Genomic DNA, 16,974 nt, shown 5'->3' on the forward strand with positions numbered 1-16,974 from the left:
ATCTCTAGACAAAATGTTAATCTATGCACGATATAAAATGAACAAACTGACAGCTTTGGTAGGGTGGCCAATCATATGTCAAGGGTAGCCGGGCACCCCTAGTCCCCCCTGTGGCTACGTCCCTGTTATCTTGTCTCTTTCCTTGGCAGGCTTACCAATACTCCTCCATAAGTAGAAAGAAATTACCCTTCATTCTGACCCAAATCAAACATGCTGCAGTAAAAATATTGAGCACGGAAATCTTTATGGATTTTTCAGGAGCAAAAATAAGGCAGAGACGGTGGAGGAAAATGTATTTAAAATTCCTGACGAATAGCACACAGCCTTTCCGACACTTTCTGTGTTGTGAAGGGTTTAATACTCTTGTGGAAGATAAAGTAAAGCGGTCAAAGGCTGACTGGCATCGCACCGCTGCGTGCCGGCCGGCTTATATCTCAGACAGATCAATATAGCAAAGAGGTCAGGCAGCAAAGAGGAGGAAGACAAATGGTCAAGTCGGAGGATTTTTCTAAACACTGATCATTCAGTGCTGCAGGAGAACAAAAATGAGATAAGGATGATGACTTTTACAAGCCATGTGGTATCCTGCAGAGGATGCAGTCCTCAGAACTGGAAAGGGCAACGTTCTGGAGTGGAAAAACGCATCCATATCATCAAAGTATCGATTACAAGAAATATGTAGGACGATAAAACGGCTGGTGTGAAGAAGTGTAACCGATCTGCAGAGGAGCCGTGGCCCCTAATGATGTCCCCTGTCACCAAAATGCCAATAAGCTAAAAGCGGAAAGAAAGAAAAATAAATAAATAAGCCTGCGGTTTACTTATGATGCTCGGCTGCTCCGGTTCACTCGAAGAAAATCAATTCTCATCCGCAGCTGCGCTCAGTGACGCATCGCAGACAAATCCTCATCAAATCAAAACACACATGGTCACCGAGTATTGGCTTTTCAGGCCGGGCGAAATGTGCTGCGTGCAACGTCCTAAAATACGACATACTGCACATTCATTCATCTAACGCGGCGTTCGATACGTGAGCGATCAGAGTGACTGAGGAGAAAAGACTAACCGCTCCTCTGGAGCACAGATTACACAGATTTATTTTTCTATCAATAATCCAAAACCTATACTGATACATCAAGTCAAAGCAAAGATTTATAATGATTTGAACTGCTATGAAAAAAAACACAGGCCCACATACAAACAGTTTTTCCTGACTGTAACTTTAAATCGGACTAAATGTTGTTTAGATGGTATTAACTAAATTATTTCTGTTAGTTTAAGGGCGAAATAAAGAGCAAAAATCTTAGGCAACTGTTTAAATTACTTTCTTAAAAGTTAGGTTTAGTTACTTCAGGAAAGCCCAGATGCAAATTATTTTTATTTTATTTTATTGGCCAAAATAAAAAGTCCTCATGGGCCAAGAAATAAAACTAACATCAAGCAAATAAAGTCCTGTAGTTCATTTTAGATCCAAACCTCAGTATAATTTTTCACATTTGCTGTTTTAAAAGAAATGCATCCAATTTTCATCTTTTTAGGCTCAGATGAAAGTTTATGTCACTTTCTTTTTAGATGCTTTCTATATTTAGCCAAATTTGATAAATTAAGTAAAGGCTGGATTAGGATTAGCAAAGTCAGCTTTCCAGTAAAATGTCTGCATCAAGGAGGTTCTACTATAAAAACACAAATACTGTCGTATTTAAAATGGAGCTTGTAATAATGTCACCCTGATGGAAAAATTAATAATTTCGTAAACAGTTTTTTATCTTTCTTTAACTGCAGTTGGGATCACAAAACACCAGCAGCTCAAACGCACTGCTTCTTCATGGAAAAATCTGAAGAAAGTTTCCAGTTCCAGTGATTAATCATTACTGGTTCTGTAGAAGAACCAGTTCCAGAAAGCCAAGATGCAGCCACATCTCTACATCAACAAACAGGTTTCATCCGATTAACGCATCTTCTTCCTGTTTTATTCTTTTTTCTGAAATATTTCAGTGCTTACAGACAATTTTACCAAACAAATATGTAATTTATCACAATATTCCTGCCACCAAATGCCCTAATATCACCACCTTAATTTAATAACACTGTTTTAAATGAGCTCTGCGTGTTTAATATAATCTAAATCAGCCGATCTCTCATCTGCAACTGGAGAGATTTATGAACACCACCTGGCGATCTTAAACGATTAACAGAAGAAGGAAATGGCTTTTTATTGACTTAATGAAAAATAATTACTGGTGAGTGAAGCTGCTAATTGCAACTTCAACTACTTAAACCCCATGATGGATGGCATCAAAATAACCTTGGAGGTGATGGGAGACAGTCATTTTTCTGCTAATTTTGTTTGTTTATTTGTTCAAAAATAAAACTAAACTCCAAAGTTTTTGGAGTCGTTTGGCCTGCTGTTCCCAGAGTCTCCAACTTCTGATGAAACCAATTCGTTCCTGTTCCAGAACCAGAGCCTGCAGCCATAAAAACACAAAGAAATTGGACCAATACCAGAAATTAGTCTGAGAAACAAAAGGAATCCATCTCAGACTCAGTTTTCTTCAAAGTTAAATTTCATTACAGGGCAGACAGAAAACCCTGAACAAAAAATGCCAGAAGGAGACATTTTCTCTCTGACTGAACCACAAGACGCCTAGAATAATATCCGTCACACAAAGTGAAAGTAGAAACGTTCATAATGAACAGCATCAAATACTACAAATCAACTGTGAAGCACGGTGGTGGAGATGTGATGATTTGTGTTTACTTTGTCTCCGGTTTCTTGTCATGATCTAAACCAGCGGAGTCAAACTCATTTTGTTTTGGGCCAAATCCAGATCACGAATGCTCTTAAAGGGCCGGTTGTGCCAGAATGTATTGATAAAACCTGATCACAAACTGTTAAAATATCAATTAATTCTTAAAATTAAACATTATTATTGAACATCTTTTCATTTCCTCCAGGATTTTGTATTTGTGGTGCTAATTTGGGAATATTTGCGATATTTGTGACGGTGACTTTTCATTACTCGCTGTATAGATCATGGATTATAATCTGACATCAGTTAAGGCTGAGGCAGCTGTTTAGTACATTTCTCTCATCCATCATGAGAGAAATCTGCAATAAACTCCCAATTATTATGATTGTTAATTTTGTGTGAATTTCCACGATAATTTTCAAGAAACTGGAGGGACTGATTGATATAATTTGGCAACGCATAGCGATCAGGAGATATTTTCAAATGTCCTGTCAACTACAAACATTTTTTAACTGAAAAACATGGTAGCCGTCTGGATGGATGACGGCCCCAGCGCCCAGAGCGCCGTGTGGACTTAGCAAGCTTTCGGGGGGGAACCATGGAGTTAGGTACAGAGCCGAGTGTCTCAGAAGATTGGAAACATTTTTCCAGACAAAATGTTCCATATATCTATCTATCGTCTGTCACGATAAATTTTCTCAGTAATTATCGCGATAAACAATAATATTGTGGTTTTGAGACCATTTTCATAATGCAGTGGAAGTTTTCCCTCTTAAAGACTAATAATAAACACCTGGCACTGGAACTGGAACACATTATAAATATTCAAAATGAAACTAAACATTCAAAATGACAAATAAAGAGGAAATAAAGCCACACACAACCGAAACCACGAATAAAATTGATTATGACGTCTCTGTAAACAAAACTGACCTTCAAAAACTATTAACCACCAGACTGGAAATTATAAAAATAATTTTACTTTGCCACGTGATTAACTGATTAATTAGTTATTACGACTGGCTTTTATATAACGTTGAAGTTTCACACATTCGAATGTTTCCGTTTCATTTTTCCGTTTATATCTGCAGCCAACCTGCATCAAGACTGAGCTTCAAGCTGCCTGGTGTTTAACGTAGACGGTCATTTACACACCAGGTTATTTCTTTCAACATGTCAACTCCTAAATCTCTGCAGCCGACACATTCACATGCTGTTGATTTTCTGTAATCTGCACAGCAGCAGCCTTCTGTAAATGCACGCAGCTTGCCGTCCAATTACTCATATGCAAATGCCGTAATCTGAAGATACACGCTTTCCAGAAGCCGGCAGATCTCCCCGAGACAGAGATGGCAGCAAGAATTGAGCTGCCACTCATAGAGTCCACAGTCCTGCCACAGATGGATTACAGAAAACAGGCCAAGTAGAAACCAGACCAGGAACCCGAAGCCACAGAAGTGACTTTCCATGTTGAGATCGTCAAATAGCGGCAAGGAACGCAAAAAGGCAACAAAGAGAGGCAAAAGGACAGAAGGGTACAAAATTACTCTGAATACAATGATAAAAAAGAGAGAGTGAAGAGAAAATAGGTGCTTTAAGGATGCCTAATTATTTTAAGATGCAAGATTAAACATGGATTGATGCAAAATTATGGAAACAAGCAAAAAACAGAACGACAGAGAACATCATACTCATAAAATGTCAAGAACAGAAACTGAAAGCAATTCATAATGGTTACAGAAAGATGGCAAATAGAAGCGACAGAGGAAATACCAATTTTGTGTTTGAAGGAGGCACAGGATGACAAAATACAGACAAAAAATGAGTAAAAGGATCATTTATATTTAAAGAATACAAAGAAGCTACACAGAAGAGAAAATCCTGCTTATAGCTGAGTGATGCAAATTAGTCAAAGTAAAAAAAAAAGAAATGCAGAAGCTTACAGAAAGAAAGAAAGAAAGAAAGAAAGAAAGAAAGAAAGAAAGAAAGAAAGAAAGAATGAAGGAAAGAAAGAAAGGATGCTAAACTGTAATGTTACAAATAAAAGGAAACTCAATGACTTTTCTTGGTCACCAAATGGTTAAAAAGAGATTACTACAAAGAAGGAAAAATAAGTCTGATGAGGATGTAAATAGATGCTAAAGGATTGCAAAATGGCTACAAAGAGACAAAACTAAAAGAAATACATCTGATTATTAAAATAACTGAAGGGAAATTAAGAAAAAGTAGAACCACAACTTCAAAGAACCATAAACAGAAAATATGAGATGCAAAACGACCAAAGAGATATAAAACACCAGAGAAGAAAAACTAAATTAATAACAATGTGAATTTTCCACTGTGAGATGAAACCTTTTGAATGAAGGCTAAAAAAGAACTTAAAATAGTTGCAAAACAGTTACAGAGACATACAGTAAAGTCAAAAGTTGTAAGAAAAGGTTACTGAAAGTTTAAGAGTAATTGCTGAGGGGTAGAAAAAAGAGGTTTTAAAAAATTGCATTTAATAATAATTAAAAAAAAGAATTTTACTTTTTCGGAAAGTCAAATGAGAACAAAAACATAGAATGACCACAAACAGATGCAACATGTCTGCAGATAGAAACACAAACCAAAGATTGAAGCATAAAACAGAGAGGAAAATAAAAATAAATGGCAATTCAGAGACGACAGAAGATGTGAAACGAAAAGTAATTCTCCTCAAGGATGCAACACTTCAAAACAAAGTCATCTAATCACAACAAAGAGATGCCAAATGACAAGAAATATAAAAGGCTACAGAAAAATCACAGACATGAAAAGTAGCAGCTGAAAGATGCAAAATATGCCATTAATACAGTTTAAAATATTACACACGACAGATATCAGTAATTATGGATGCAAAAAGGACAAATACCACAAATAGATACAAAATGTTTACAGAGATGCAAGAGACTTTTGAAAGTTTCAAAATGACTGCAGTGAAATGAAAAACGGCCACAAAGAGATGTCAAGGTATCAACAGAGAGAAACATAAACCAAAGATTGAAACGTCTAAAATAGGCACAGAGAGAAGTGTGCAAAATGTCTGAGATTTTAAAATATATAAAATGGAAGGTAATTCTCCTCAGGGATGCAACACAAAGTCATCAGATTATAACAAAGTCATATCAGATGACAAGAAATACTAAAGGCTGCAGAAAAACCCCAAGAGAAACATGAAAAACAGCATCTAAAGCCTGAAAAATGCCATTAAGACACTTTAAAATATCACAGGACAGATATTAGTAATTAGGGAAGCAAAACAGACAAATAAAAGGCGTAAAGTGACCACAAGTAGATACAAAATGCTTAGAGAGATGCAAAAGGCTTTTGAAAGTTGCAAAATGACTGCAGTGAAATGGGGGGAAAAAAACATGCAAAATGGGCACAGAGAGATGTCAAAGTACCACAAAAGGAGGATAAGAGCTCTGAGGGACGTGGAATGGCTGGAGAGACAGAAAACGACTAAAACGCTGCAGAAGGACAATTTTTATTGAAATCAACCCAACACAAAAAGAGACCTGCAGACCGTAAAGTAACCGCAGTGGGAGAAAAACTACAGTTCTATGGAACAAAGGAAGATTCAGACCATCAACTAAATGTTGCCTGAATGAGCCTTCACCTTGTGAGCAGGTAGGTCTGTTTTACTTGCAGAGCCTTTAGCTCCCTGCTACTCACATTGATTGTTTTCTCCTGGTAAACAGATGGAAGTCGATAGCCGGCGGTGACGTCAGGGTTCGGCTCGCTGAGGGTCTCCTGGGTTTATCAATTAGAGTGGAAGAATGCAGCCAAGGATTTCATTTGTAGCCTAAACCGTTATTAGCAACGACAGGTGGGTATTGAGTGTGGCGCAACACTGCTGGAGAAAATTGTGATAAACGGCAGAGAGGAGCCTCTCCGCCTCTAAGTAGATGAGTGGCGGACGGCGGTAAGAGAGTGCATGTGTGTGCTTTCATGCTCGAGGTGGAAAAAGAGAGATGGACTCGTGATGGAGGAAATGTGAAACCGGCTTCGCCTTCAAAGGCTCCGGCTGCTACTTTGCAGCGCATTAGATGCACATTCAGAGTTTTCATCCCCCTGAATTACAGCAGAGCCACATCTGCCTACCTTATGGTCGATGATGCCGATGTATCCCTGGAGGGCCGGCAGGTGGGGCTTCGCCGCGCTGCCGGAGGCTTCGGGTGGCTGCTGCAGATGCTCATGCTGTCGGACGCGGGTGTCGTTAGTTTCCCTGGAAGGGCTGTTGAAGCTGCCGTTGTACACGAGGAACAAGCTGGCGCACAGGAGGAGGACGAGAAGCACGGCTACCCCATGGCGCTGGAGACAGAGACGCAGATGCAGACTGATTAGCCCTGCTGAAACTGAACTGGACCAGCGGGGTCGAAGGTCAGCGCATCTGGTTCAACACATCTGGAGCTAATGAAGGGTCCACTACCAGACCTCTGCAGACAGATGACACCTGAGGAGGTGATTCAACCATTACAGCCGTGTTGGTGAAGGACAGTCAGCTTAAAGGGGACCCGTTATGCAAATCTCACATTCTTAATGTTTTTTATGCTTCCATTTGGGTCTGAAATGCTTCTAAAAAAATAAACCCAGCCCAAGCCCTTAAAACAATTTTTAAAAACACCCAGCGGCGTGGCGGTGGCGCAGAGGCAAAGCGTGACCCAAGGAGGCCTCACAGGTTCAAGTCCCGGCCTGATCAATCAATCAAGTTTATTTGTACAGTACAGAAACAAGGCAGGTCAAAGTGTTTTACATCACAAATCACTTTATGTGACCATCAAGGACACCATGCAGTCAACAAATGAGAAAACCAGCAACAAACATTTTGATGACTGACATCATCAAAGTCATCAATGCACATCAAATATGATGTGCAAATATCTTAATACACTTGAAATAATACAAAATGCAAGAAAATATCATCTCCCCCCTCTCTCATATCCCACCTTCCTGTCCGTGCTAAATACACTACAGCAGACAAAACTTAAAAAAATAACCAACAAACATCCAGACAGATTTTAGCAATAAGTTTGTGTTTTTTGGTGTCTGGAAAATGAGCCGTTTCAAAAATGTCCAGAATGTAATATCACCAATCAGCAGGCACTGGCCCGTTACCTAGCAACCCCAGCAAACCCCAGCCCGTCACCTAGCAACCCCAGTGGGACTCCGTCAGCAAAAATCACAAAATGTCGCCAGTAAATTTGGTCTATTTTCTATTGGAAATATCTTATAACATTTGATAGTAACTTACAAGTAACTTTTCAGCAAGACATAGGAGCTTGTTTTCAGTCAATAATCCCTTAGGATTTATGAAAAAGCCAGATTATTTCTCTTATGACAAAACATTTTCCCATGCGAGTGAAATTACTATTTTTTTTTATCATCATTATAAAAAAATTAGTGACTTAAAACAAGTTTGCTGAAAAGTTACACGCAAGTTAGCTTTGTTTTATTTCAAGCACAACAAGACATTTGCAGACCAAAAGTACTTGGTTAATATTTTTTGTTTTTGCAGTGTGTCGCTCTTCAATGAAGCCCCGATCTGTTTAAGCTGAGAAAATCTTCACTTCTGTAAGTTAAAAACAACATCTGCGCCGTCGTTTTGGGTGTTTTTATCTCTACGACAGTCAGAGAGCAGCGTTAGGAGTGACTGAACGGATTAGGCAGCGGCTTCGTGCCTCCGTTTGTCTCGGCGGCTCCTGCCATCTCTCATTCTCTCACACTCAGACAGCAACAGAAGGAGTGTGAGCTTTCAGCTTATATTGTTACATTTACAGCAAAGAGGAAGGCGTCGCAGTGAAGTTTAAAGTGAGGGAGCAGGAAAACATTAATAACAGATATGTGCGTTTGTGTCTGACTGGCTGTTATCCTGCCACGGCTTCGAGGAATTACTCACTTTCCAACAAACTCACTGCGATATAACATTTTCCACCAACAGGTAGATTCATTACGTCGGGAGGGATACGCCACGACACAAATTCAGGAGTTTATTTAGGTGGAGTTTAAAATTTAGGTCACATAAAAAATTTTTTTATTAATAACCCTAATGCATTGTTTAAATTTTTTAAACCACAAAACCTTTAAATTGATGTTTTTTAATGCTTTTCCACGGAGCAACAGACCTGATTTCAACAATCAAACAACCACATTTAGATACCAGCTCACTGGTATTTAAACCAAGCAAAACTGACAGATCTGAAAGTCTCAAAGTCTGTAAATCAAGTAAAAATGGTGCAAAGTATAAACAGTCGACTTGATTTGGTTTAATGTGAATTTAATCTTCTGTTTTGCTGTAACAGCATCAATGTGCAGGAAAACACTCTGAATGTTTGTTAACTTGCAGGCAGGAGCTGGAGTGAGAGACAGACATTCAAGAAATCATATTGATATTTGCAAAAAGCAAAGAGGCAAAACATTATGACCAGCACATGCATTGCTGATTCCCAACATCTGCAGACTGGGCAGCAAACAGTACAGGGGCGACCCAGTCTTCTGACCGCATCATGCATCCAACCCATCAATTTTAGAGGAAAAACACATCACATATATATTTTTAACATTTCTGGCTTTTTTCCACCATGCATTCTGCATTACAAATGCATTCATGCATTTTTTACGGAGACACCTTGTGGATGTTGTGCAGCTGTGACCGATCCAACTAGAGGCAACTCTGCATCACTGCAAAAACAACAAATTTACCAACATATTTGGTTTAGTTTCTAGTGCAAATATCTTGGTACACTTGAAATAAGACAAAACTAACTTACAAGTAACTTTTCAACAAGACATAAGAGTTTGTTTTAAGCCAATAATTCCTTAATATTGATTTTAAAAATGTACTAGTTCCACTTATAACAAGACATTTTTCCCATAAGTGAAATTCCAGTGGAACTCATACTTCTAAAGATCAATATTATGGATTTATTGACTTAAAACAAGCTCTTATGTCTTGTTGAAAAGTTGCATGTACGCTAGCTCTGTCTTATTTGAAGTGCAGTAAGATATTTGCACTAAAATGAGACCAAAAACATTTGGTAAGATTTTGTTTTTGCACTGTGTCACTGACATTCTGTGTAATATAAAGTTCTACATATTCATGAAGATATAAAATGGACTTTAATACAAGAAGTGGTGCAAAAATAACTCATTTCATGATATTTCATTATGGATTAAGTTCATCTAATGGTGCTGAAGAAAAACATCTTTCCTTGGAGTCCAAAGTATACTTCTAAAAACAATGCTATAATGAAGATATAAATAAGTGTTGGCCGCTGTCAGAGGTCATAATGTTATGCCTGATCAGTGAAACATAAATTATGCACATTGTAAATTCATAGCTTCTGGAGGTTCCCACTTCCGCCCCTCTATGGCTCCAGCACTGATTTTAATATTTAAAGAAGTAAAAACAAAATCTCCAACCCGCTATAATTAAAAATGAATGCTTTATTTGCATGGATAAAGAAAAAACTTCAGGAAATGATATAAATGATCATTTCATGCAGGCATTTTCAGTTTGAGTTCAAGTTGAAACAAAGCACATATAACCTGCATTTGCAATCCAATCTTCTCTTCCTCGTCTGTAAAATAAAACACTGCTCATGAATTTACAAGAACGAAAAACGTTTTGTTTTTATTTCGCGTTTCTTATTTTATATTTTAAACGTCAAAGTCAAATTTCTTGATTATGTGCATCAACTTGACGAGTAAAGCTGTAAAAGTTGAAACAGATTCCATGAAATCGCATCAAATCCAACTGACTTTGGCTTTTTCAAACTCAAAACACGCCCATAAATGTCCAATAACTAGAGATTTATTGCACTTTTTAGAGATACAAAAATGAGATGTTAGCGTTTGGGCGGCGGGAATCAGCCCGTCAGCGCGCTGAGGTCCGAGCTGTTTGGTGCCAAGCAGCGCGCACAGCTGGATGTCTGACGGTTCAGATCCTCTAATCCCCTCCGCGACATCATTCAACACACAGCCGTGAGGCAATGTGGCGACCTGATCTGGCTGCACTCGAAGAAACGAAAAGAGGAAAGAATCCCCCCAAACAGTTGAGTGTTTGAGAATGCGCGGCAGAAACATTTACCATAGGTGTCTTCATCTTGCTGCGCGCTGTCTTAACGCTGCGGCTCAGTGCGTCTGGCTCCACTTTCTGCTCTCATGGTCCGGACTCATCCGCGCACATCCTCCCCGCTCCTGGATCCGCTCCGGTCCTGATCCCAGCCCGCCTCTGAGCGTGAGTGTCTCCAGACTGGAGTCCGGGCGCGATTCATACGGAGCGGAGACCGCGGCGACAGATGTTCGCTGTACTGTACATCTGCTGGGTCTTAACGCCGCCCGGCTTCCGGTGGCGCTGGAGGAGGCGCGGCGGAGAGGGGGGAGACCCGCGACTTTTACTGAGGGGCAGAAATACCTACGTAAATGAATAAATAAATCCTGACCGCTTTACGAAGGAGGATTAGGGTCACTGAAAACAGGAATTCTGACTTTTCTCTCAGAATTCAGAGAAAATAAAGTTTTTTTCGTGTCTCTAACTTCTTCCATGCAGTTTAAGTCAATAATTCCTTAATATTGATTTAATTTGTTGGCAGATTATTTCCATTGTAACATGGAAAATGTTTTAATCTGCCAGTGGAGTTAGTATTTTTTCCATCAATATTGAAAAAGCTTGCTATTGATTTAGAACAAGCTCCTATATGAAACGTTGCTTGTAGTTTTGTCTTATTTCATGTGTACTAAGATATTTGCATTTGAAACGAGACTAAAAATACTTGGTAAGATTTTGTGTTTTTGCAGTGCAGGTTGTGAGGACGTTTCTGGACCAAAGCCCTCTTCAGGTTACTTCTCAGATTATCTGTAACATTTATTTTCGGACCTTGGCTCCACTATTTCAAGATTATGTTTTTAATTCAGAAATCTGCAAATTTAACAATCCAGCCAAATAAAAACCATTTTCTAACACTTTACAACATATTTCCACAAACTGTCAAATATTCCCCAAATCAAAGAGTTTTCAGTCTGTTTATATTCTTTCAAATATTTAGATGAGTTGTTGGAAATGTGTTATATAAATAAACCTGACTTTGACCTACAAATTAAACTAAATATAAGGTACCTGCTTGATGTACCTGCACTTGATCGAAGTTCAGATGAAATGCTCATTAGATATTTGGATGTAGCATAGTTAGTTCATCCACTTGGAATAAAATTATCTCCACATCTGCTGTGAAAATTTGTTTACGCTGAACGAAGGGAAAAAACAGCTGCTGATGTCGGATAAAGATGTTTACACTATTCTAAAATAAAACTGAATCTGATTTGGAAAAACTAGAAGGAAAACAAGAACCTTTCAAAGATAAACGTATAAATGGATGCTTACCGGGTTAAGACAGAAGTGCATTCTGACTTTTTAGCACTAATTTAAAAAATAATTTACATTTTCCTATAATAAAAACTGTTACCGTTGCTTCAACATTAAAACTTGTTTCTTTCCTGCAACATTTTTCTAGTGTCTGACTTTGTCTTTAGTTACACGGTTGGTGAAATAACATCGCAAAGTGTTAGCAAAGCTTTTTTTCCCCTATTTATTTCATAATAATATCATCCAGTTTCTTCCTCGCTGCCGTTAATGGACCAGAATCTGGGTTATAGCTTTTAAGCTCTAAAGCTTCTAATGTTTATCCTTCAATCAGTGACTCATAATTTATCTTTTGGTTAAAAAGTAAACAATGCTGCAATTTTTCCACCCAACTGAGGAACATTTACCGTTTATATATTTCATGAATTTATTGTTTATTTGTGGCTGGAAGCTGCAGAGTTGACTGGCAAATTGAAAGAAAACTACAAATATTTCTCCAAATCTTGACAATAAAAGGGGTGTTTGGCCTTTTTTCTATCACATGGGATTTTAAAAGCTTTAAAACTTTTAGCTTTAATCTCTCTTTAATCCTGCTGGATGTGATGCATTTCATATCTCAAGGACCAGCAGCGTCTTTTACTGCATTAATATTAATATCTTGTGCACAAAGAACTTCTCAAGCCAAAGTTCAAAGAGCTGCTTGAAGAGGAAACTTGAGACAACAAAATGATGCAGCTGATTTGCAGAAAACACATAAAATATTTGTTGTTTCTTTTACAAATAGTAGAAAAAAAATGCTATAAACTGGAAATTGTTTGTAGGTGGTTATATAACCACAACCAGATTTTTTAGAGTTTGCAAAATACTATTTTTTAATTGCATAATAAAATAACTTAATCTGGACGGCATTACATTGTCGTCTGCTAATAAAGAAAAGAACAACTTTGTCATTTTTGACCAAGATATGTCATTTAAATCTCATACTAAGCAGGAAACAAGCTTTTCCTCTCCACTGTCGCTACATGCATGCTCCATATGAGGGATTGCTGTAAAGACAACGACTCAAAGCAAGCAAGCAACCGTTTACAGTCGCTACATCAAGGAGGAGTGAATGCTGCAAGTCAGTGACCTGCTGGGTTTCCCAAGATAGAAAACTTTAACTACTTGAATAATTAACTGGATTTAACGCTAAAGCATATAATTTTTATTTTTAAAAAAATATATATGTTCATCATTACAATGTGACAGTATAAGACATAGTCAGGAAAAAAATCTAGCTCCTCTGTTTTCTCCCAGTGCAAACTGCAAAAATCTCTGTCAGAAACACCTAGTCAGAGCCAGGAGGAGGGTCTTAGCGCTGTCAATCACTCTTGTGCTCACCCTCCGCTATGCTGAGGTACCTCATGAATGCTAATACTAGTTAGCATGGCCACAGTTGATGGTGGATAAACGGTTTTCCTGGAACAGTAAGTTAATTATTGATTAAATTAAACTGAATGAATTAAACAAATTAAAAACACGCAGCTCAATGTTATTTATAGTAAATCTTTTCATTTTAATCTTTCAGAGACTCTGGTAATAAAATAACTTCACAGCATTTTCCCCTCACATTCTACATTTCAAAGATAAATACAAACTAATCCTGAGAGGAGCTGCTGAACCGTTTCACCCGTTTGCCTGAAATTGCACTCAATCGACTTGAGATTATAGACAGTCCTGAAGGAATAGGCCGACTTTCCTGAACTCACTTCAGTGTTTCCATCAGAGTCACGGGAAAGAACACGAAACCTCTTAGTTTGGATCGGCTAACAATGCCTTCCAGAAGAGCAGTTTAACTCAAATGGTTTCTTTTTTCTGTCTGTGTTTGTTGAACGAAGTAAAGGGAAGCTGGGAGTTTCTAATCTCAAACCTAATTCTGGGAAAATTAGTAATTTTACCCTTTTACAAGTGAAAATGGTTCTTCTTACTACCCAATTAGAGCAGTTTGGAGGTTTAAATGTAAAGCCAGTCCATCATTAGTTGTGTGGATCTGAAAGGGGGTTACCCTGAAAGCAGCAAAATCTAAACATGTCACAGGAAGTTACTGATCCGCCTTGTTTTCCAGTTCCTTTCTCTGATCATTAATCTTTTGTACTTTAGATCGCCCAAATAAAATGACAATAAAAACGATGGTTTTTATTGTCATCGTTTTTATTGTCATAAAAACGATGGCTCTGACTAGGTGTTTCTGACAGAACCAGCTGCACACCTGAACTCTGTTTAAAAATTATTTATAATTTCTGGAAAATTAAGATTTATGACTTAATTTTTGCTACAGTGAAGAAAAACTGTAACATATGCTGATGATAAAAAGACTCAAAAGTTTGATGAGTGAACATATTTCACTCACATAAAAAGAACAAATGGTTAGCTCCAGCAGAGATAAAGGTTACCTATCCAACAGGTGAACAGGAATCAGAAACGGTGGATCATCACCTCTGATAAGAGTGACCTTTCCACCAAAGGAAGAACATTTTGTGGAGCAGACGTAACAATCTCACCTTTAGGATTTCAAATGTTCTTAGCAGGGAGATCTTGACTCCAACTAGAGAACAAAAACCTCTCATTTACTAATAAAAGGTTATTTTCTATCCTTTTGTGCCTGTGTTGCGTAATAAAAAACAAATTATCTTCTTCTATTCAAAGAGTAGGAGAAAATCTATTTTGTAAAATCAGAGGATGAGTCTCCATGAAGGGTTTTTCTCTGTGAAGTTTGACCTGGAGCGCTGAATCACAGTTTATGAACCACCTGATCCAGCTCTTTACCCCCAACCCAGCCACCCCTGAAACTAGATTCCCTCCTCCATCACGCCTCAGGGAGCAGCCTAATCAAAGACCTGGTTAGAGCTAGGGCTTCCCATCACCTTATTCCTCCTGCACGCACAGCCATGGCAAACAAGCAAATCCTCTAATGGACATTGTCCTGACCCAGTACACCAAGTGTCAGTACAGACCCTGCAAACAGGTTGTTTTTAATGACTGATTGACTGAAAAACTAGGAAGGATTAAATATTGTTAAGACTGGGGCTGATGATTGACACAGGTTTACTGAAATTTACCCCAAGTCCAGTTTGAATGGGCTGTATTTGGTTTTGTCCCATCAACGCAGTGGTGTCCAAAAGAAGGGGCCAGGGGGGCCATGGCCCCGTTTTTAAAAATGTTGGCCACTGCACTGGTCCCCCCAGAAAACCAAGTTTAGGTCAAAGAAAGCTCATAGAAAGTCTTAATCTACTTATCAAATTAATTAAACTTATAAAATTTAATTACTATAACTCTATATAAAAATATTTATTTATTTTTCAAATTTGCAAAAATATATTCATAAACATCTTTAAATATTTTATTGAATAACAAAACACAAGCATAAGGAAAAGGAAAAGGCAAAAGAAAATATATACATTTCCTGATGAAAATGCATATGTAAGGAAAGGAGAAACACAATTTTTAATTGTCAGTTTTGGTCCTCCATACTTTTTTAGCTGTGCCCTCCTAAAACTTTTACTGGCCCGGTCTTGCCACCCTAAAATCTACAGATTTCCAAGTTTAGCTGAAGGTCATTCCTATGTCTTATCTTCGGCAAAAAATATAAATAAATAAAAATGGACAGGAAACAACAACACTGCATCTCTGTGGAATGAAATAGTCAAACCATAATGTTCCTTTTACTCTTAGCATTACCAACTGGAAATAATGTACTTTTGTTCATTTTCAACATATTTAAGTGTCGTAGATAAACTAAATGATGAGATTTGAACAAATTTTCCAGGTCCGTAACATTTATTGAGTTGTTTTGCTTGGTAAAAACAAATATTTAAAGCTTTACAAATACTCTGACTCCTCAGACCTTGTGCAAACAATCAGCATCCTTGAGTTGCTTCCTGAATAGCATGAAAATTCACCTTTTTTTTCAAATAGAAGAGGAAAGAGAAGAAAAACAGCGTGTTGTTATCCTCCATTTTCAACAGAAATTGGAAAATGAAGGTTTGAATCAAAAGCAGATGCCAAAGTGCATTCCAGAAGAAAAGAAAAAGCAGAAGACGAAACTAGAATCAAAAATATGTACAGCACTGTTTAGATGTGAAAAGCAGAAACACGTCAGATGCCTGTTTCCCTCTGCAGACACTTGAACAAAACGTCAAAACTAAGCACTGTTTGCATTTTGAGAATTGCTACAACTGCTAACATAAGGTGATGTTAAAAAAAAAATAAAGTCTGAGTGTGAAGACGGACAAATGAATGCTGATCATTCATCCTCTGCTCACCCAAACCTTTGAATCTGTTTTACATCCAGGAGTTCGTAGGGGCAGTCCTGGTTATTTTGGTCATAAAATTAAAAGCAAAATAAAACACAATGATGTCATTTGGCAATATACAGAAAAAACTAATTTGATTTGATTGATGAAATAATTTTTAAGAACACAACTGTTGTAGAAAGTTATATTTATGTAACGTAGAGTCCAGTGGAACAGATAAAAAATATTTCAGGCTGGATTTGGCCCCTGAGCCTTGAGTTTGGCACAGGTTACATATTATCTCCACTTGGGTAGCCAGTCTGCACTCATGCAAATGTCTTAGTTCACTTTAAATAAGGCAAATTTAAAATTACAAGTAACTTTTTAAGCAAGAAATTTGTTTTAAATGAATAATTCCTTCTTATTGATGAAAATATTCTAGTTCTGCTGGCAGATTATTTCATCTGCAACATGGAAAAAATGTCTTGTTATATAGCTGCTTGCTGAAATAAGTTACTTTTAAGATAGTGCACTTGAAATAAGACCAAACTAAGATATTTTTGCTAAAAGC

The 16,974-nt window shown here is 37.7% G+C and overlaps 1 protein-coding gene across 1 annotated transcript in view; it reads right to left on the reverse strand.

The window, feature by feature from the left end:
- The window catches only part of st6galnac5a (ST6 (alpha-N-acetyl-neuraminyl-2,3-beta-galactosyl-1,3)-N-acetylgalactosaminide alpha-2,6-sialyltransferase 5a), a 68,291-nt gene extending 57,106 nt beyond the window's left edge, over positions 1-11,185 (reverse strand). Inside the window, exons 1-2 of the mRNA XM_007567418.2 lie at positions 10,861-11,185; positions 6,876-7,085 (exon numbers count right to left, since the gene is read on the reverse strand). Coding sequence (XP_007567480.1) covers positions 6,876-7,085; positions 10,861-10,875 — 225 coding nt within the window. The 5' untranslated portion in view covers positions 10,876-11,185. The remainder of the gene's footprint in view (positions 1-6,875; positions 7,086-10,860) is intronic.
- Positions 11,186-16,974: the final 5,789 nt, after the last annotated feature.

This window comes from Poecilia formosa, unplaced genomic scaffold, assembly GCF_000485575.1.
Source record: "Poecilia formosa unplaced genomic scaffold, Poecilia_formosa-5.1.2 Scaffold208, whole genome shotgun sequence".
Classification (NCBI taxonomy): domain Eukaryota; kingdom Metazoa; phylum Chordata; class Actinopteri; order Cyprinodontiformes; family Poeciliidae; genus Poecilia; species Poecilia formosa.